Below are 22026 nucleotides of genomic sequence, written 5' to 3'. Positions count from 1 at the left end.
TCTTGTGTGAAGAGTGGCTGTGGCCCAGGGAGAGGACAGAAAAAGATTATGCTGAGAGAAGCTAATTTTAAATGAATTAAAGGAGAATAAATTCACATTTTCTGCTAGAGCATCTTCTAGGAAAAGAAATCAAATAAAATAACATAAAAGTAATAAACAGCAAATTCAACATTAGTTTTAATGAAGGACTAAGCAAATATTGTAGACTTTTCCATAATAGTAATAAAAAGCTAAAAGTATAATAACAGTATGCATGTTGTAAACTCATGTAATCGCATGCAGTTATTGTTCCCAAACTGCATCTTGATTTTTGCAGCAGTAATATATTCTTTCTCTGCCTGGGAAGATTTGGTTGACAATGACTGCGATGATGGGACAAAGGTTGAAAGAGGTAACTTGGGGGAAAGGGAGTTCTGGAAGACTCTTTTCAACTCTTTCTTTTGTTGTTGTTTATTTAAATGCAAATCTTCCAGGGGAAAAAAAAAAATAAATATTCAGTAGCCTCGGTGGATTTATGAATGTGAGGCTGAAGTTACAGAAATGGTGAGTCACACAGAACCCCGTCCAGGGAAACAAGGCGCTTCTGATACTTTGGAGTTAAAGGAAGAACAGAGTATAGCAACCTCTTAAAATAAGCCAAGGCCTATAGTGTATTTTAGTGTCTTCCAACAGTGTACTTCAAAAGCCATCTTTTAAAAATAAACTATGTAGGAAAATACTCACTTTGGTCGTCTTCAGGCAGGCCTAGGCAGCGCTAAGTTCAGGCAGCTGCAATCAGTGCAGCCTTCTGCTCTCAGAGCTGTGAATGACAAGTGCCTGTAAAGGCGCGGTATCTCACTGTTGGAAAAGTGGGTTGTGATGAAGTCTGGTGCCAGGTCATCATGCACAATTGTGGCCGCGAGTGTGGTGTCTAGAAATGTCATTCTGCTGCGAGTGCACTATTGCAGGCTCTGGTTTGTACCCATGGAAGTAGCCCTCCCTAGGCTGAGGTCGTCTCCCAGGGCTGGACACAGTCTGATGCAAACAGGTGTAAAAGCTCATTTTCCCTTTCTGTCCCTTGGTAAATCAATGTTTGTACTTCTAGTGTGGCTTTTGCCACCTGGGTAAAGCACAGCAAAAATGTGTCTGCTCCACCCGACTCCTGCAAGAGGTACTAAACCTTCTGCAACGCTGGCGGGCTGGAGATACCCCCCCTTTCCCCTGTCAGTCCTGAAGAGGGGGGTGAGAGTTGGCTTCTCCACCTCAGCAACATTATGGCATGCTATAAATATGTTAATTCTTTAATTTATTAAGGTTAAAACTTACTTGACCTATTTTAAAAACGTCGCTATTTCCAGGGTATCAACAATAAAAATAATACCTGAAAGAGACCTACAGAAAAGCTTGGATGCATGTCATGAATGTCATGTTATTTCATGGCTTTATGTTTAAGCATCTTAATCACCGCATCTACTTACACTTAGGAGATTACCAACTAGAATGAGTTCAAAACTTTTTTAAAATGAAATCTATATAGCCTAAAAAGAATTCACAGTAAACATCTTTGGGATGTAGGTAGAGATGACAAAAATGTGTGGTTTGGTATTTATTGTGTATTGGTATTGTTATTCTTTTGGTTTTTAATCTACCATACCTCATTATGAGTTCATTACAAGGGTTTTGCCTTTACAGTATGACATGGGTAAGCTTAAGTTTAGCATTATTATTCTATCGTTTGCTTGTAAATGCTGCCTATTTTATTGCTGAATTATAAATTTTTAGCATTTTTTGAGGGCATGGAAGATGGATCTTCTGTATGTAAGACTACTGGGTATTTAAGATTATATATTATTTAAGATACATCTCACTTTATAGCCTCAACTTTCACATCCCTCTTTGAAAGCACATTTGGAATAGTGGTGTTGGATTGTTTTCTTGCTTTCAGTTGGGGACAAGCTGCTACAAGGACTCAAGCTTGTGTCCTCAAGCTCAAGGTGTCCAGAGAAGGACTTGTGCAGGAGGAGTCCCTTCTACACCTTAGGTCTGGACCGGTTGGAAGCCATCCTCATCCCTGGCTGTGGGCAGAGTAACAGGCTGCTTTCCCATGATTTGCTAATCCAGCTTGGGAGCCAACCAAGGTGGGTATTTGCTGACAAGCTGCCTGGAAGGCAAAGAGAATCGGTTTTTCAAATATTGAAATTCATAAGAAGAAAAGGGGCTTGCCTCTTTCCCCTCCCCCACAACTAGATATAAAATAAAAATGCATAGTCCTTCAGGAAACTGGCACATTAGATAACGAGTAGCTAAGAATGAATTGTTCCTTTCAAGTCAGTTTTTAAGAGAGGAAAATATTTAGAAAGTGAATCTTGCATTCTAGAAAACAGTAATTTTGGTTTATGCAGCTGCCAGTGAAGAGTCTGGTGTCAAAATGCAGTGGTACTTGTAAGTAGTAATCAATAAACATGAATTATTTAGGAGACACAGGATAAAAATGGGCAAGTATTAAAATAGAATCCATCCACTGTATAAGCACTAAGGAACGTGTATGAATTCCTAGCAAATGGATAGTGACATCCATTTGGAATCTCAGTTTACGTGCATAAAAACAAAGCGTAACTGAATATTTCATTATCTAAATGTAAGTAAATTATATATTAATTTTAACTGAACTGCATGAACTGTTAAGGATCAAGTGTCTGAAGTTAGAACATCTACAGTGTATAAAAGCAGACAGGTCTGGCCAGATGGTGCGAGAATAAGAAGTGACTGCACTTCAAAGAAATAACAAGAAGCACCTAGAAATCATGTGAGGTCGGTCAGGGAGCAGAGGGATTCAACTGACCACCACATTTTAAAACAGCCTGGAAGGAAGAGACGAGCCAGTTCAGGAGTGACTGCTTTCCCTGTGCGACTGGTAGAGAGAGTTTTAACCCCATTCCAAGGTGGAGAAAAAAAAAACATCTGTAATAGAAATGGCAACACTTAAGAGACAGACTGATTCAGGCAATTTACTCTGCTAGACAGCACATGCTTTTTTGAGCCTGTAAGTGATCATTCAAAAAATTATCTGGGCTCAAGCACCTGTGGCCAAACAAAACCAAGCAGAGAGGAGTCTCGTTTAACACAAACACGGTGTTACTCACACTTTTTGCTTATTCTGTCTGCAGAAGCCGGGTCCCAACAGAGCTCTTGGATCCTGGAGAAGCCTGATGAGAGATGTCATTCCAAACCCACCCACAGAGAAGTCACCCCACAGAGAGGAAGAGGAGTAATAGTCCTCACATGGAAATGAAGGGAGGCAAGGCCTGAAAAATGACTCGCAACAAGAGAAAAATTGAGGCCTCGAACTAGGAGTATCCGAAAAAGCACATTGGCAAGCGAGTGCCTGTGGGATGGTAAGAAAATGCCAAACAGGTAACGGAGACAAGAAAGAGGGTAGAGATAATCCCTCTGAAAATATTAAAATGAGCTTCTTAACCAACAGTTGTGTCTCTGTAGTACATGTGTGAATAGATATGGGGACAGGAAACATTTATAAGATACAGAAAAAAAAGTAATATTGGGGGTGTTAATTTTTTTTAAAGCAATAAGTGACTTGCATAAAACAGGGAGTGAGATCGTGACTCTGTTTAACCTAGGGGCAGATTCCCTTTGATTTCAAGTCACAATCAAGGCTTTTTACTCACAGTTCCTGGTCACTCCTCACCATGTTGCGCCAGCACTACCTCGGTGTTAGAAGTCAATTCAGTTGTGTGCAAAGTTACATACGCACGTATGCGAGTGCTGTGTGTTTCGTACGCTGAAGTGTACGTGGGCTGGCTCCCGTTTTGTTGTTGGAAAAGCTGAGGCACAGAGAGCCAGAGACAGGACTAAGGCTCCAGACTTTGAGCCCAGCACTTTGTGACTGGGAGCGTGGAGCTTCCTTCTGCTCCAGGCAGCCCCGAGAGCCCAACCTGCCCTAGGGACCGCCTGGGAAAATGGGCCATCGCCTGTTCCTGGAAAGCTTGTGTCAGTCAGAGCATGAGACCAGTACTGCCTTACGCTTTGCAATCAGCAGAGAGGCTGATGAAAATGGCAATCGTGCATCTGGGGAAGCGAGAGTCCTCATAGCCCAGTGACAGCCTTTAATAGGTAGCGATGTGCGCATTCAGATGCAGTACAGGTATAAAAACACTGATCCATACGATGCTCCTCCTGTCTGACAAGCATTGTTGCAGGCATGCAAGAAGGCAGTAAAATAAAATGATGTTCTGAATGCTGTGCAGCAAATTACAAAGCCAGAATTCAGGCACACCTCATCCTCACCCTGTGCCCCATCCTACTAATTGCTCAAAGTCTCTCTGCTGTTCTCGCATACAGGAGGTAATTACATATTTGAAAATGTTCCCCCACTAGTTGCTTGGAGAGCTATTAGAGAACCCACATGCGAGGGATGAACAGAAGGAGACTGTAAGTTTCTCGTTGTTTAACAGAAATGCAGGACTGGCAACCTCCCCCATCAGGTGCTGGATCGGTGCTCTGAATCAGAGCAGGAGGAGCTACCATTGCTTTCAGGCTCTGCAAGATTAGCCCCCAGTTTGAAAGGAAAAGCCATACCTGACAGGCTTTTGAAGAATGTTCCTCTTTGAAGAAATAATTCAAACCACCAGTTCATTCTAGAGCGTTATTAGAGACCTTCATCCCTGTGCTGCAGTTATTGGTTTCCTTGTGCATGGAGTGAATTAGTGCCGTGTTTCAGCTGGATTTCATGATTGTGTTATCCAGCCACTAGTAAAATCCATTCACGTCAACTCTTTGAAATACCAACCTGTTGTGGATGCAATGTCATGTTTCATGGGAGCTGGTTACATTATGAGAGAAAGCAAATGTTTGCAGAGCAGGCTATTTAGCTCTTCTTTGAAACTGAATGTTTGGACAAGCAGGAGGAAGTAAAAAGGGAAAAAAAATCTTGAAAAAATCTCTGGATGGGTGGTAGTTTCAGCAAATGACTGATTACTTAACCATATTATTTGCCTCAAAGGCAAAAACATCCTGCGCCTTTGTTCTGCTGTTATCCTGCTGGAGTCGATCAATTTAACAAAGTTGTTCAAGCAAAGAATCAAACCTACTTGTACGACACTCACCGCCGGACACTGAGCATTGCAGAGGAAGCACACGGCTGCTTCCCCTGCCGGGCTCTAACCCTCACCCACCACCACCTTGCACTTGTATGTGTGTTTCGCGGAATAGACAAAACATCTGCTTATTCTTTTCTTCTAGCTCCACTGAAGTTTAAATTCATGAAGTTCCTTTTCCTGTTATTTCCTTAGCTTCTTCTCCCGTGACACTTTTGAAATATGGCCTGTCCTATAATCAGGAGTAAAAGCAGCACATCGGTACAGCTTTCAAACCTACGTGTTATCTAAAGGCAAGCCCACGTAAAATGTTTTCCAAATGAACTTGGTTAAAATTTCAAAAGCATAGATGGATGGAGAGTGGGAATTTCCAGCATATCCAACAGCAGAAGGAAAGTAGAAACTGCTTACCTTAATATATCCTATAAAATTCTGCAGGTCACCAGCTTCAGGTGATGTGGCCTTATTAAAGCACGAAAAATCTTTCTAGACTCATTGGAGGGAAAGCAAAGTTGTTCGACAGCGTTCATCTATTAGGACAGCAAAATGATCACCGATTCTTACATGAGTAACAGAAGGTTAAGTTAAAGAGCTTCAAAAGGAGGATTTATTTAGCCACGAACGACAAAAGGAGGAGAAAGAAGGGACTGCAGAAAGTAGTATACAGAGAAGCCATTTAATGCAGACTTGCCATAAAGCAAGATAATAACACTTGAAAGTTATGAACTGCAGAAACTCCATGAACACATTATATTTTAAGCACTTAATCTGTTTTACAAACTATGTACATTCTTCTGCTAAATAAGATGAATTGGGATTCAAGAAGCAGCACATCCTGACAAATCTCCTCCTAAAGGCACCCATTAATATAAATCAACAGTAGCAATTTTGTTTGATCATTTATTTGCAAGAATCATTAAGGTTTATTAGCATAATTATTCCCTGTGGGACTTCATGTCATATAAATGAAAAATGGCATTATCAATATTTAAAAGATAAGTGCGTAACGTTCAGAGTACTTAAACAGTACTCTGCAGGTGGTGTCCAGCTGTAGCAAATTAGATTAGGTTTGATTTCTAAATTGTAGAAATATAATTTTAGTGCAACTGTGGATTTCAAAACTACGTTTGCTTATTGTGCACAACCAAACTCTGTAATAGTAACTCATTACAGTACATGTGTGTACATTGTTTTCTGATTTCAAGCAAGCAATTTGTCTGAAGATATCAAATGGGAAGCTAATGTTGCTTACTGGTGGAAGTCTTTTTATAATCTTGTCTTTTGTCTTTTTACAGTTCTATACGCTGACCTGACATTTGCGTGGTGAAACAAGAGGACTTTCTCGCTCATCCTCCGATCTCCTTCCAAGCAAAATAATGGTTAGGGTGTCATTAGGTCTGCTTCTCTATGGAGACACAGAGAAAGGCCCTTCTTTCCTGCAGTAGCTCGGAGACCCAAATCAGCTGGTGCTGCTGTACCAACTCTGCGATCATCTCGGTCCTAAGAATGAGCTTGGCATAACATGAGCACTTTTTAAAGCAGACACAGGGACGGACACGTGGCAAAGCCATTTGGGTAAGATTGCACCGGTCCTGCCCCTCTGCGGGCAGCTCCCGCGCTCGCAGCCTGCAGGGTGGGCACTTCCAGCTTTCTGCAGGATGCCCAGGAGGTCAGAGTTAAGAAGAAAATATACGGGAATATAATTAACGACAATATGAGGGAGGTCAGATGAGTGAACCGCCTGCTTGTTATCTGCTTAGGGCTTTGGTTCCCCTTGCTGCTGCCGAGCGGCAGGCGTGGGCAAGAGCACACAGCGCTTTGGGGAGAAGTTGCCAAAGGTTCCCGCACAGCTGAGTTACCATCTGGGTGCTGCTCCGAGCGAAAGCCTTTGATTGAGGGAAGGGACTAGTGAGAGTCCAGCTGTGGTGTGGCAGAGTAAACGCACAGCTTTCGGGGCTGGGTGAGCCCATCTTTTGGGTGGCGGATCCACGGTGTGCAGATCAGCACGGTGCGCGGCAGGGAGCGTGGGCACCGAGCTGCAGCCACCCAAGAAAGCCTCTGGAGCCCATTCCGCAGCCGCTGGCACTGCTGCGAGCCCCCTGCGTCAGTGTGCCCTTTCGACAGATCTGGCATGCAGTGTCCCAGCAAACAAGTTGTGCTGAGAGGTGGGAGACTGGGAATCCCATGCAGACAAACCTGTGGGCTTCGTCTGGTCCACAGCAATACAGAGGCAACGCCCCACTTTGCTGGTGAATTTTTTTTGGAGCACAAAATTGCCTTTTTATCAGCAGTGAAATGTATCATTAACCACTGTGTGCTCTTCTCTCTAAAGGCAGTTGAATAAAACATCAGGGATTTTACCGAAAACGCCCCAGGACTCCTCCAGACACACGCCCACGCAGGGCAGGGAAGCAGAGCCGTCGCCAGCCCGGAGCTCGTCACGGGGCTCTGCCGAGGCTGACAGGCAGGATGATGCCACTGCAAGAGATGGACACAGGCAGCAGAATTATTTTCACATTGCTCACAGCCCTTTCTGGGACTGATGTTTGTTTTCTGTTACTGCCCTTCAGTTGCCCTTTCCGTTGGTTGGCTTAAGGTTATGGTTACGGATTAGTTTGTTTAATACTCTGTTGTTTGCAAACGGCATCTTTCTTCTTAGTTTTCTGCTCTTTGCTAAGCTCCCCTTTGGAACTCCTCAGGTTTTTTAATTATTCACAAATGTTAAACTGAACTCTTTGGAATTAATTGTGTTTGGTGGTATCTTGCAGGAATGAAAGGTGTCTGCGAAGGGGTCTTCCAAGGGGTTTTCTAAGCATGTTTCTGGGTGCTCTCTTTTGCACTCAAGCTAGATATATACTAACACCTGGACTTGGCGCTTCCAAGGGAGCGGGCGGCCCAGGAAGCACATGCCATCTCACCCTTTTACTTGGTGTATACATTTCTATTGGTGCTGCTATACGAAGAAGAGTAATGCTTAGTAATGAACAGTTTTTTCTCAATATCTCATTTGGCCTTGGAAACTATGAATTTTCCTTCCAGAGGTGTACGTTCTGATGGCATTGCGTACAAAATACTGAAACTGTGACCTGGTCAAGTGCTTAAATGATGGACCAGATCAGCTGAGGCGATGATGATGGCTGGGCTGGGGGTAATGACTGCTTTCCCTCCGCGACACTCCCTTTGCCCCATTCAGTTGGGCACTTCGGCAGATGGGCTCGTTGCAGGCTGGTTACTCAAATGCCTCCTCAAACCCTGCATGGGAAAGACAGGAACAGGACAGAGTAGGAAAAATTGTAGGTCTGGTGTTTAATCTTTCTGCTCCCAAATTAAAAGCTACAAATGGAACTTGTTATCTTGAGGGACGCTTTTGGACAAATAATTAAATCAGAGCTCACATGTAAAAATCTGATTAAACTAGATATCGCTTTTCTGAAAAGCTTTTACAAAGAGAACTTTCATACCATAAACATTTAGATTCTCAACTAAAAATCATCACTGTTCCTTTTCTTAAGAAAGAACTCAGTCCTTTTGCTTGAACTTACAATCTCTATTCTTTTTCACAGGGGACAGGGGTTTGCTTAGGATAGGTAAGTGGCTAAACCTCTGGCTGCACAAACCTGAAGTGTCGTTATAGCAGTGGTTTTACAACATTCTTTAAATAGAACTATATTTGCTCTGCCTGGAACATTTGCTTAAAAAAATGATTACAGGTGAAGCAGAGAGCCTGGTAATTGCAACTCGTACTCTCCCCAGTGTTTGCTAGTTGGATTAAAAAGAGCATGGTCGACATGGCTCTCTAATTGTTTTTTAATCACTGAGTGCTAGCGAATTTGTGCCAAATGCACAGGAGAAATGCCCTGTTCCGTAACCCAAACAGCTCTACTAGCCAGGCAGCCAGTTGGCAAGAAAGCTCAGACTTTGCCGTGTGCTGTAAAAGCTCATTTCCCAGCTCACTGAGCGGAGGTTGGATGTTGTACAAATCCTGGCTGATGCTGAGGGTGTAACTGCTGCCTGTTTTCAGGTTGCCTTATAAGAAGCAGTTGAACTGCAATATAGATTAAAGTAGGGAAATAATGAGAAACTATAGAATATATAGGACACTTACAAACTACTAAACAACGTAAATAATGTTGATCGATGGGAGAGATGCGCACAAACTGGGTATTGGTTGGAGGAATAGGAATGGAACAGAAACTGCGGAGAAACAGAAGCTCCCAAAGAAAATATGAAAGAAAGAGTCAGAGAGCATAAGGCAGTCTTCCCATCTTGACCCTGAACAAATCCCGAAAGGCTGAATGCTGGATGGGGAGAGACTTGGAAATGAGGGATGAACTAGTGTCCTAATTCCCTACTTTTATTTTACAGCGTCAAATGAGTTTGGGCTGTGTGTTTCAAGAAGCACTTATGTTTTCTGGCATTTCTGATGTGGAAACAAAGAAATGACAAGGATTGTGTGGAGGTAAGGGACTGTGGGATGAAAAATGATTTTGTCAACACATAAGCCTGGAAGGGACTGTCTGATCCTTCTGCCTGCACGGAAGCAGAATCTAGTGTAGTTGCACTACACTACAATTTTTATTTTTAAAGATCCTCTCTACAAACTACCTAACGAGCCTGTTTTGGTGTTATCCTGCCCTTTTAACTAGAACAACAATTACTTCACGTCCAACCAGCAGAAATGCCCTCTGTTAGAAAGACTGGAGTGTAACGTCACTGTGGAGTAAAATTCATCTGTTGTCTTTGGAATTTATGTGTTCAGTTGGTAAAAACAGTGTGTCTCCTCAGAAGAGTGGGCGAGTGCTTTATAAACTTGAATAAATCAGTAATAAATATTAATAGGAAATGTTAAGAACTTTGAGTTTACCCAGAAACGCATGCTATGCGATGCTGTCGTGGTAAATTCATTCTAATAGTTTGAGTCATGTCAGCCTTCAGATGCGCAGCTCACAGCTTTTGCTCTTGACTGGTAGGACTGAGCAGAGATGGAAGCTCCAAACCAAAGCAAATAACGTGGTGCCCCTAGAAGACTAATTTCTGTTCATGTCCATTGCACAGACATCCTTTCTGGCCTAAGACACTCCATTTATTCTCTTTATTTTTTTGAAAACTCAATACTACAGCTAAATATTTATTAAAACCACATTCTTCTCATCGGGAACAGTTGTATTTTTGTTGAACACATTTGAAGCACTGAGTATTTTTGTTCCTCATAATATTTTTGTTTACAGTCCATAATGTCATAAGTAAAAGATCACTTCTGCCTACCGCTGCCATGGGACATGTTTTCCCTACTACTGCAGGATAATCTTAAAAAAAAAAAAAAAAAAAAGCGCTAAGATTTTCTTGACAGTGATAGCCCCTTAGCTGCTAAATCTGCTATCCCATCCATCACTAATCTCAAGCAAAGCAAGCATTAGTTTCTCTGTGACTTATCTCGGTCTTTAGTAGATCAATAGCACAGCTCAGATGTTTCAGACTCTTCCCTGTTAATTCACATTTATCTTTTCATCCAAAGAAGGTAAATTACCTCACAGAGAAGCTGTGTTATCCCCAGTAGCCGTTTATAATGTTGCAAAGTCAGCATGACCCACATATCTTATCTCAGCTGGAACGCATTTGTCACTGTCTCGTGTTATGATCATCTGGTAAAACGCCCTAGAAAAGAGGTAAACCTGCAAAATGGCTTCACCGTTTGCATTTAATGACCTTTTCTGCTGTGTGCTCCTGCATCGCCTGCAATTTAAACTGCTAAAATAAAGGGAACGCTAATTTTCCATTTAATACTCCATTTCATCATTTTTATCATTAGCAAAATTTTCATTCCACAGCAGTCTTCATGTCTGCTGCCGGGAGCTGAGGAGTAGGTGGGGATATTGCGACTGAGAAGGGAATCGTTTATTAATGTGCAGTGTTAACCCTGAGAAAGGACTGCGGAGTTTAACTCTCCATTTGTGCAGCGGGCTGCCGGTTACCCGCGGCTTTCCAGGCCCTGGGAGCGTTTAAAGCTGTTAGGAGAAAGGAATGGGAAGCGGGTCACTGAGCAGTGAGCTGTAACCAGGCTGCTGCACGGAGAAATGCTGTGTGAAACGGGAGTTCGATAGCAAAGATGCAGCTGGGACTCATTCCTTTCCAAACTATAGCAAAGTAGATATTTCGTTATCTGTCATTCTAAAAACCTCATAAATTCTATTACAGAAAGAAAACTTAAATAGAAACACTTGACTTTTAAGGAGTCTGACCCAGCTGGTTCATTAACAGTACATTTTTATTCTATTCCTTCAGATGAGCTGAGCAATTCTGCCTGGGCTGAACTCTGTTCTGCCAGCGTAAAATTCTTAATTCTTTAACCGCGAAATCAGTTGGTGCCACCAAGGAGATCTGCTTTTTGACGTGAGGAAGAGGTAGGTCTGTTTTCAACACGGTGCTTGATTTCTTCTCAAATAAGACTGTATGAGGGAGGCCCCTCCATGGCGCAGCGACCGTCTGTGACCAGGAGGAGTGGGAAAAAGCCAATGCTTCCCCCACGGAAGAAGGAGGCGGATCGTCCAGCTGCGATGACCGTGGTGAGGAGCACGGGATGCACGGGGAGGGCACAGGGCGCACGCTTGCCCAGGTGCCGCTGCGCTGCCCACGTGCCGGCACCCCCAGCAGTTTGTGGGTGTCCAAAGAGGGAGGTGCGGTCAGTGCCACTTTAATGGGGCACGTCTTTAATTATTCCATTTAATGGAAAGAGCAGGGCAAGGGTATATTGGGTGTTTCTGTGGAGTTCCTGGGGTATTTTCCCCTCCCTGTTCTCTACGTGGGGTTCTCTACGCTGAAAGCTTACTTGCCTTTCTTTGGAAATCTGCACACACGGAATGTTCACCGAACTGTCCCTGTGCCTTAATTTATGCTGCGGAAACCAATCAGGGCATTAAAGGTGAGAGTTTTCTGAGTGCAGACTGCCATAAGGTATTGAGGATAAAAAAAAAAAAATCTCTGTTTGCATTTTTTTTCTTCTTTGCATTTTAAACACACTGCAGCAAATCTGGAATGTATGGGAAATACAAGAACAATGAGGCACCGCGGACTGGAAACCTCCAAATATTTTCCCTGTGGGATCTAACTGGATATTAGTTCTGTGCTCTGTCCCTTCTGTGAGAGATACGCTGCTCGCAAATACTATTTACATGCAAATACAAGCCACCTCTTAATTTTAAAAAGAACTTTGTGCAATGGACTTGTTGGTCTCTGATATATGTGTGGGGTTTTTAAGCATTTTTACTCCCACATTTCCGTCTGAATGCCTTGCTGTCCTGGAGGCTGACTGAAGGTAGGATGCGTCTGTTCTCGTTTTAGAGTGCTGCTGCTCCAAATTGAGACCATCATGTGAGCAAAGATGAAATTTTACAGTGGAAGGTTATTCGCTGTTATTTCCAGAAGTGAGGTGAGAGAACCTGGTTTTGTCATTTTCTTTGGTAAGAAAGAAAATTCCATTTATTTCCAGTGAGGCACACAGCTGTTTCCTAAGAAGGGGCAGCAAAACTATCTTTTGCACCTTTAGCTCCCCAAAGCCACCTCCAATCCTCAAGCAGTCAGTGCTCTGACAGTGTCGTTAAAAGCTTCCTTCTTCCTAAACCAACACCTTGGAATCACGTGGGGGGAGAGGATAAAGTTTTTGACATTTACATGTTTCCTTGCCTACTGTTGAATTTTTTTTTTAATTTTTTTTTTTGAGAGCTGTAGTGGTTACACCACTTGGAAAGACGTAGGGAAAATTTATGATCTTTTTCTGTCTCATCTCTCTCTGCTTGTATCGGTGCAGTTAAGGACAGCGTCTCCTGTGCTTTGCTTCTCACCCCCCAAGCATTGTAGGAACACACTTTTTCTCATGAAAGTGTAAAGAATAATCAAAGCTTCAGAAAGGAGTCCACTAATTTAAGAGATTTTTATAAAAGAGTGGGAACTTATTTAAAATAATGAGTATTCTCATCCCATAATGTATGGATAGATGGGATATGTAGATACTGACACATCTAGCACAGGAGCAATAAAAACAGTAGAAACATGCGGACTTCTTTGTACTGAATTCTAAGGGGTGTTCTCTTAAGCCTTATTCATTTTAATTGATTTTATAAAGTAGGTGATGTTAATGAATTTTAAATCCCGCTTCAGATAAGCTTAAACGTCCTCAGTTTCAACTATGCAGAAACGAAAATAAAGGTGAGAAAAGTAGTGAAAGCGGGGAAGTGGACGCCAGCCCGGAGCGCAGCCCCCCGCAGCACCCCTGGAGCGGGCCGTGCGCTCCGCGCCCTCCGCGAAAACCAAGCGCCGGGGTTGCCTTTCGCAGCCGGGCCGACGCCCTCCCTTGGGGTCATCAAGGAGAGAAATTCCTCATTAATTGCTGCCACCCGGGTCTTGCGATTGCGGACGAGCCAAGTGCAGTAACTTAAAGTCGCAACCGGAGGAACGCTCTTGACCTGATGCGTTCTGAAGCTATTCTGCTGACTACGCGTGACCCTGCAACCAGCCACGGCGCCGCTCTCCGCAAAATGGCGCTCACCCCTGCTGTGACGTAGGAGAAGGCATGACATCACACGGCCCGCTCGGCCAATCAGCGCGGCGGGCTTCCCGGAAGTTAAAAGCAGTTCCCCTCCCCTTCCGCCTGCCCGCCCCGCTCGTTGCCATGGTAGCGCGGCGCCGCGGCTCCGGCATGGTGAGGAGGGGAGCGGGGCCCGGGCCGGGGAGCGGGCCCCGGCGGCGGCGGGCCCCGGCGGCAGCGCCTCTCTCCCGTCCCCGCAGGCGTCCACGGAGCTGGCTGCGGCGGCGGAGGAGCGCGGCGGGCGGCTGCGGGCCGGGCGGCTGCGCGCCGCGCTGGAACAGGAGCGGCGGCTGGAGGAGGCCGTGCTGCGGGTAAGGGCGGCGGCGGGGCTGTGCGGGCGGAGCGGAGGGAGCCGGCGCCGCCGGGCTTCACCTTTCCCAAGCTTCCTCCTTTACAAATGGCCCGTTGACCCCGCGGCCTTGCGCTTTGCCCGCGTCCGAGGGTGCGCGGTGCGGGAAGGGTCTCGCTGTGAGCAGGAGGAAGAGGAGCGAAGGGTCAGAGCGGCGCGGCGGGAGCGGGAGGAGGCGCTGGCGGCAGAGCTGGGCAGGCTGAGCCGCCAGAGGCTGACCCAGGAGAAGATGAGGCAACAAGTGAGAGAGAACAGGTAACGCTTCCCGAATTTCGCTTCGTTTAACTGGCTGTAAGCCAGCCCCGACGCTGAAACGTGTATTTATAAAAGTATTCGGTTGTCCGCCTCCTGCTCGGTCGTTATTTTTCCGGATCAGGTTTGCGACAGACCCCCAGAGGCAGTGAGGCTGTAGCGCGAGGTGTTTTCAGGCAATGGAGAGGAAGCTTTAGCATCCTAAAAGCAGATGCGTAATTTATTTTTTAGAACAAGCTTTAACTTTTTTGAATTTGTGCAGCAGAGAAGATCCTAACTGGAAAAAAAAACATAGGAAAAGGTAGATTTTGTGAAACGCTTGGGAGAATGCTGTGCTCGGGGGGACCAGTGCAGGAGGCGGGTGGGGGGTGTAGGGTAAGCACAGACAGCACAGACTTTGTGAAAGTTGTAGCAGAAGCAGGAATGAATCTTACCTGGAAGGAAGAGTTATTTGTTTTTATATCAAGGTTTGATAAAAAGTTAATTTTAGGTAAATTTTGTCAGTAAAACAATGATTCACGAAATTCTCATTTTGAATATATGCTTATATATAGCTGTACACATATCTACATACGCATATCTATAAGCATACGTATACATCGTATAGCTAGATGTAAAGCATGCAAAACTATTGATAGCATATGTACAAATATAGATAACTCTTGGTTTTAAACAGGTTTTGTTTTCTTTTTCTGCTTTTTTACTAGAGCAATATTTTTTTAATCTAAAATTGGGGGTTTCCCTGAAAAATACTTTTTCTTAATTGTGGGTTTAAATATTGATGGAAACTTTAATTTTTTTCCTATAGGTACTTACTTCCTTGTAATAGGATAAATGTCTTCTTTTTTTTCCCAGTCTTGAACTTCGAGAGTTAGAAAAAAAGCTAAAATCAGCTTATATGAATAAAGAGCGAGCTGCCCAGATTGCTGAAAAAGAAGCTATACAGTATGAGAAAATGGTAATTAGCTTCACAGCGCATCCCAGCACCGGAACGCTGTAAATCTCCCTGGGGATTGTGCTGAAAATTTTTCCATTGAAGCTGGCCTTTTTATCTAAAATACTGTTAGGTTTAGGCATTCAGTGTTAATTGAAAATATGTTTTGTGTTATGAAGGACTAACTAGTCGGTAATAACCAGCCATAAGAAAAAGGCTTACTTTGCCATTGCAATCAAAGTGGTAATGAATTTAGCTGTATGAATGAAGATGGTTTTTTATTTTACCAGTTATGTAGTATTTATCCAAGTTAAAACTGTGATACACTTTGTACGTATTGTGCTTCTTGTGGTGAATCCTTACCTCAGAAGCAGATTGTTGGAAATGTTCTTACTATTATTCAACATGTATCTGGATAACTTTAGAAAGAATTGTGAACTTTTATTTATGTGTAGAATAATATCGGCAACCAGGTAGGTGATTCTGATTATATTAATGTCTTATAGAAAATTCAGTTTACGCAAATTGCTATAAAGACAACGCCTTTGAGGGTGTTTGACGCAGTTAAACCACGTTCCCGTCATTAGCTGGTGTGAGCTAATTTGGCTCCTGTGTCTGCATCCAATACACAGCTTCCTCCTCAAGTTGTTCAGCTATTGAGTGTTCTCTCCAAGGGTTATACCTACTGAATTAAGCTATTAAGCATGTTAAGTCGCTATATTTATAGATTGAGGTGAAAAACATTCCATTTTTGTAATGCAGTATATAATTCCTTTTATACTATGTATTTTTTCACTACAAGTTGTATTAGTGGGAATAAAAAGAAATCCTGCATTGCTTTTTTTCCCCTTATAGAAACGTGAGGCTGAAATAGCCCAAAAGATGAAGGAAGAGTACGAAAGGCTAATAAAAGAGGAAAGTTCTGCCAAACTGAGGCGAAACAAGGAGAAAATAATGTATCAGCAAGAACTGGAGAAACAGCTTGAGGAGCAAGAGAGGAAGAAGCAGGATGCTTACGAAGAGTTTCTAAGCGAGAAACTCATGATCGATGAAATTGTAAGAAAGATCTATGCGGAAGATCAAATGTTAGTTATTTTGATTTTTGTTATTTATTAATTTAAAACAAAACAACTCATATAATTCTGTATAGCAAACTAATTTGTAAGCATTTATTTTGCAGACTAAGGCCCATTTTATTTTCCTTGGTCACATTTTACTAATAAGAGACTGACTTGCATTTTGCTGTTTAAATGTCTGAATGTTCTTGTCATTCCAGTCAGTCTTGTGTCCTCGTCCCCCAAATATGGGATCCAGCGTATTTCAGGGAGCGCTTGCATTGGGCCCATCGTGCTGGAAATGCCCGTCTTTCACACGTTTCCGCCTCGCCTCGTGTCCCTGCCCCTCTGTGGGACGTGTTGTTGCCTGTCTTGTGTCCAGGGATAGGAAAGGAGGTTCTGAGGGCAGCGCGGGGGGGGAGGGAAGAGTTTAGTGAAACAAAATGTTTAGGAGATCCTCATGCCATTGGGCTACCGGGTTTCCTTCTTCCTATTTCAATGGAGCGTGTATCAAATGGAGTAGCAGGAGTACCTCTGTGTACAGTCTGTCCTCCTGAAGAAAGGTGTTAGACATGAGATTCCCTTTTGGGGGCAATTCATTAATATGTATTTTCAATTTAGACACCTATTTTCCAGCTGAATGGGTAAGGAGAGTCATTTAAATCTTAGTCTCTGGAATATATTGTTAATGGTGGGCATATCGTCTGTTTAATGTTACTCTGCAGTATGTTAAATATTCAAACATTTTTTTCCATCTTCTACAGGGAAAGACAACTGAAGTTAGATAAAATGAGAGCAACTCAGGCATATATCGAGGAATTTAAAAAAGAACAAGCTAACTGGAGGAGAAAGAAACAGGAAGAGATGGAAGAAGAAAATAGGAAAATTATGGAGTTTGCCAACATTCAGCGACAAAGAGAAGAAGACTGGATGGCTAAAGTTCGAGACACTGAGGAGAAAAAACAAAGAGTTCAAAGCATGGTATCAAAAATTGAGATTGTAGAAAAAATCATTGTACGTTCTCATCTTTCGTTTAGAAATCCTTCCTTCTTGTAACAGATTGCCCAAAATTTGGAAAGAGAACAACAGAAGCGTGAAGAACTGGAACAAATCCGCCAGGAGCTGTATCTGGAAGAGCAAGCGGAGACAGAAAGGAAGAAGGAGATGGTAAGTGGTGGCCGGTATCTGAAGTAGGACCTTTGGGTGGGGGAATATTTCACTGTCTCTGGACTTCTCCTGCAGGTACATACGTGGGTATTTTGGTACTTGTCAGATACCAGGTTTTTCATGTGTCGTCTGTCTGTTATGTGCAGCTGCGCATAAGCTGTTAAGACAATACTAATAGACAATAAGTAATAAATTGCATGCGGGGGCAGCATTTTCCATACTCTTCCTCTGTCCTTTTGCTTCTCCTGATGTCTTTGTGATGGAGCAGCGCTCCTTCAGTCTTTGGAAAGTGTCACTGGAGTTGTGATGCTGAAAAAAGAGTTGGTGAGAGTGTGTCCCACGTGCAATTCCTTCTGCATCTGAGGACGCTCTTCAGAGGCCAAGTAACTCCCGTTTCTACTCCTTTCCCTCTAACAGTTCTGGCAGGGTTGTTCATGGACTGGAGCATTTGCTCCAGTTCCTTATGCTAGAAGGTAACAGCTACAGTGAATTGATTCCAAGATAAATGGTGCAGGTTGGCTGGTGATGATCAAAATTTTCCAAAGTATGTTCAGTGATAGAGCATTTTGTTGAATTTCCTTCATAGGCAGAAATTGAAAAGAGAATAAGGCAACGCCTCAACTTAAGGCAAACATATGAAGAGCAGTTTGCTTTAAAGAACATACTGCGACAAGCCATGCGAGAAGAGGAAGAAGCCTTCAGACAACAGATGTTGGCCAAGTTTGCAGAGGACGATCACATTGAGCAGATGAATGCTCAGAAACGAAGAATGAAACAGCTTGAACACAGAAGGGCTGTGGAAAAACTTATTGAAGACCGTCAGAAACAGTTTATTGCCGATAAAGTAAGAATTCTCACTTTTGCCTTTGGTTTGAGCCAAATTGTTTCAATATGAGGATGCTTCTGCTATCCTAAGTGACAAGGCTGCTGTTACAGGGGAATTGCAGAGAAACGTGCTGGGGGAAGCAGGCCTTTGTTCTGGTTTGCCAACAAGGAAAAAGTCTTTTTAGAGCTAACTTTTTTTGTAGCTCAGGAGGCTGGACTCAGCAACATCCCTAGAGCGCTGTCTGCCTGCAAAGCTCTCTTCAAGAGCGGTGGGATCAGCGACACAACCCTTGTCCAGTTCAGCACTGATGATGATGACTGAGAAGGGGAAGTCCCAGCCTTGATTTTTAGATTAAGTCTCTCAAATTATCATCTGAGGAAGCAGAGGCGTAAACTGAAAACAAGTCGTGGAATCCTATACTGCAGTTTTTTGACCTGTTTATAGGGTATAAATCGCGTGTGTAATGTGAATTGCAATTTCTAGCTATCAGCCTGAGAATACCTGCCTGTTCTCCTTTCCCTGGGTTAGAACAGTAGGGCAGGAGTAGACTAAGTTGTCTGACAGCCAGGAAGGAACCGGAACTTCACTTAACCACCTTTAAAAGGGCTTCTAGTACGAGACTGAACACCTGCCTAACAGACTAGCCCTATGTCTTGCCATTCAGTCTTCTCTTTTGTCTGAGATTTTTTTCTAGTTCCCAAATGTGTAGTGTTTAAACAGCGTGTTGTGGGTTTTTTTACATACACTTCTCCATCCTTTTCAAATGAATTTCCTGTGACCAGGAGTTAATTAAGTGGAAGTTCAAAATTTAGTCTGCTAAAAAACTTTACTGTTTGTACTATGGTGGATATTGGTGAAAACAAATGTTCCCAGAGCTGAAACTGAATGGTTATGGAAACTTGTTTGTTTCTTGTAGGAGCGTGAACTTGAAGAAAGACAGTTAGAGGAGAGAAGACAAGAAAACATCCGTGCAATTGTTGAAGAAGAGAGACAGAAACTCCTGAAAGAGCATGCGTCGAAATTACTGGGTTATCTTCCTCGAGTAAGTGAATTGTATTTTAAATGCTTTAAATATTTGTTCCCTAAATCAGTTTTCTTTTGGATAATTTCAGGTGAATTTGCAGAACTGTGTAAATTCCTGCAGTTAGCGAGTGCCCTTATTGCGTCAGGTCTTCTGTGCTCACCTTCTCCTTTTTTCTTTTTTTCTTTTTGAGTTGGGAAGCAATCTACAAGAATACCTTTTTTATGAGGGGCTTTGGGCTCTACCGCAATCTTGACGTATTGATATAAGTACAGAACTTGCTGAAAGATTCCACAGTGCTTTGCGCATCCAGTTTTTGGGATATGGACTGTAAGTTCTAAAGCAGTGCTTTTTTAGCTGGAAAGGGCTCCACCATATCTTAAACCCCATTTCCACCAAATTTCTCAGTTGGGGTTTTGGGAGAAATTTCTTAAGAGTGTTGCCTGCCTTCTAAGTCTTCTGTTACCATGGAAATGAGGCCGCGTCTCTGTTGCAGTACAATAAAGTGCAGTGCTTACAGAAGCATTTCAAAGCTCAATCTGTTCATCCTGGTGTTTTTAAAAGTTAAAAAGATGGAAGCAATTATTATAATAGGAATAAACTACAAATTATTTTTGTATTGCATTTCAAAACTGGAAAGGTCACCTGATGGTACACAAATGAATGGAGAACTGCTTTAAGGATGTAAAAATGCATTTACTGTTGGGAAGGAATTATCCAACTATTTAAAGAAATTATTTTCTGCAATCCTGGAAAACACTGTAAATGTAGCAGGGTGTAATTTTTATTCAAATATTAATATGCTAATTGGGTGCATGAATTTGTAAAATTTGGAGTGCATGAGTTATTTTCTAATGTAGATTTTATTAAACGATAACTCAAATTGGCAATACTGTGACATAGTTTTCTGGTTTGACTTTACTGTTGTAGGAAGTCTTGGCTACTTCAGAGTGTCCAAGGCTCACACCTCTTCCATGGTATCAATGTTCTACTTTGTTCTTTTCTCTGCTTCAACTCTGTGTCTGAATCGCGTGGGCATATGTCATGTTATTTCACTCAAAATGCTTAAATAGAAACGTGCTACCTAATTCTAAAGTCTCCAAGATAAATGCAATTTGTAATTTTATTTTATTTTCTAAATGCTGCAAGTTATGTTCTGTGGGTCATACACATTTTTAGCCCTAAAATTAATTTAGAAGTAGTTAGAGATTTAAATTTCTGGGTTCCCCTGCTTCCCTTCCCCAAAACACAGTTTCTGATTAAGTTGTTCAGTATCAGTTGATTTCCAAAAATAATTATTTTTGTATGAGCTCATTTCAACAGAACTGAAGGTGGAGACAGAGCCCTGCCCCAGCTGATGCCTCTCTTCAGTGCAGTTTCTCGATTTTAACTAAATGTGCACCTGTGCTGTGCTGACTGTCATCACTTTTATTAGGAAGGGAAGGCAGATAAATGTTGCCTTTTGTATAATGCTCATGTCAGAATCTTTACGGGCTTCTCGTCATCTGCATGAAAAACAAAACCACCAATTTGAAACTCCTCTGTCAGAAGTTTTGTGACCGTTTTCAGGGCTGTTTGTTTTAAAGGTAACACTGGTACCACGGATACAAGCTATTACATTCACTTCCATAGAAAATTTCAGACATCCATAATTGCTCTACTTTGGTTTGCCTTCTGACATGTGTGTGTTTCCCCTTATTGCAGGGCATTATCAAAGATGAAGATGACATTAACATGCTCGGAGAGGAATTTCGGTTGGCTTACCAGAAGAGAAGAGGCAATGCATTTTCAGAAGAGAGCTGAAGCTTCCCCCATCTTGTCTCCTGGTTTGCCACTAGGTGTCATCTGATTTCTAATGAAAACTTCCATTTGCTGTTAACAGGGAGTAACTCCTTTTTAGTATCATAAAACATCTCCACTTTAACACTGGAGCTGCGAACTGATAAGCAGCTAGTTTTATTCACTTGTGTGTTGTACTTGCTTTTTTCATCAATAAACTGTCACAGATTTCTCAATTATTCTCAGTCAGTGATGCAGCAATGTTAGAAATGTTTTCTGCAGCAATTCTGCAGAAACCTAAGCTAGTGTAAATTCACGTGTTTATTTCAGTATGGACTACAAGATTCGCTTAATGCACTGTTTCTGGTTTTAATTGAAAGGCTCATCTGCCCTGGCATTACACTATAAAAATACTAATCTAACTGTAGTTTGTCTCATCTCAAAAGGGTATGTTTGAGTTACTTGTTTCACTGTTAGTTCACATTACTTTGCTAGGAGGATCTAAGCAGAGACTTTTTTTCCATTTTGAGGTCAGAATCACCGTTTGTACCTTTGTTTCAGTGTAGAAACTTACTATTTATGTGCTATGTTCCTATTCAATGACTGAGGGATGAATCCATTGGAACAGCCGAGGTTTGACAAAGGTTCAGGCAAGCAGCACAGGCTTTTATCGCTCCTGTTCATCGGTGTTCTGCTCAGCTCATCTACACTCAAACTTTAATTATAAAGACATAATGAAATGTTGAAGGATGTAATGCTTGTAGAGCACCTATGAATATGGAGCCCTCCCTCCTTGACTGTATCCCGAAGCAGCAGCTAATGACCAGGGAAAGATTTAGTATTTTCACCTTGACTAAATAAAGTAGCAATTTAAAACAATACAACTGTATTAGATTGCGGAGCCCATCTGGATAGTGAGGGGCAAGTCTCGTGTATGTATTTGCCAGCCAAGGGTGTCAGATGTAAAAG

General features: G+C 42.5%; 1 protein-coding gene across 2 annotated transcripts; it reads left to right on the top strand.

Moving 5' to 3' along the window:
- Positions 1-13753: 13753 nt before the first annotated feature.
- On the top strand, positions 13754-21298 carry MNS1 (meiosis specific nuclear structural 1). 2 transcript variants are annotated; one of them, XM_074599974.1, is made up of 10 exons: positions 13754-13788; positions 13875-13985; positions 14151-14278; positions 15131-15233; positions 16065-16294; positions 17029-17245; positions 17324-17431; positions 18018-18275; positions 19174-19299; positions 20983-21298. In XM_074599974.1, the coding sequence occupies exons 1-10, from the start codon at positions 13759-13761 to the stop codon at positions 21079-21081; spliced, it is 1410 nt and encodes a 469-aa protein (XP_074456075.1). In that variant the 5' UTR covers positions 13754-13758; the 3' UTR covers positions 21082-21298. The 2 variants fall into 2 exon arrangements, with proteins under 2 accessions (XP_074456075.1, XP_074456076.1); XM_074599975.1 differs by having other exon boundaries at positions 13785-13985; positions 14057-14278.
- Positions 21299-22026: the final 728 nt, after the last annotated feature.

The sequence above is a fragment of the Larus michahellis genome, chromosome 9, assembly GCF_964199755.1.
Source record: "Larus michahellis chromosome 9, bLarMic1.1, whole genome shotgun sequence".
Classification (NCBI taxonomy): Eukaryota; Metazoa; Chordata; class Aves; order Charadriiformes; family Laridae; genus Larus; species Larus michahellis.
This window is presented reverse-complemented; position numbering and strand designations above follow the sequence as displayed.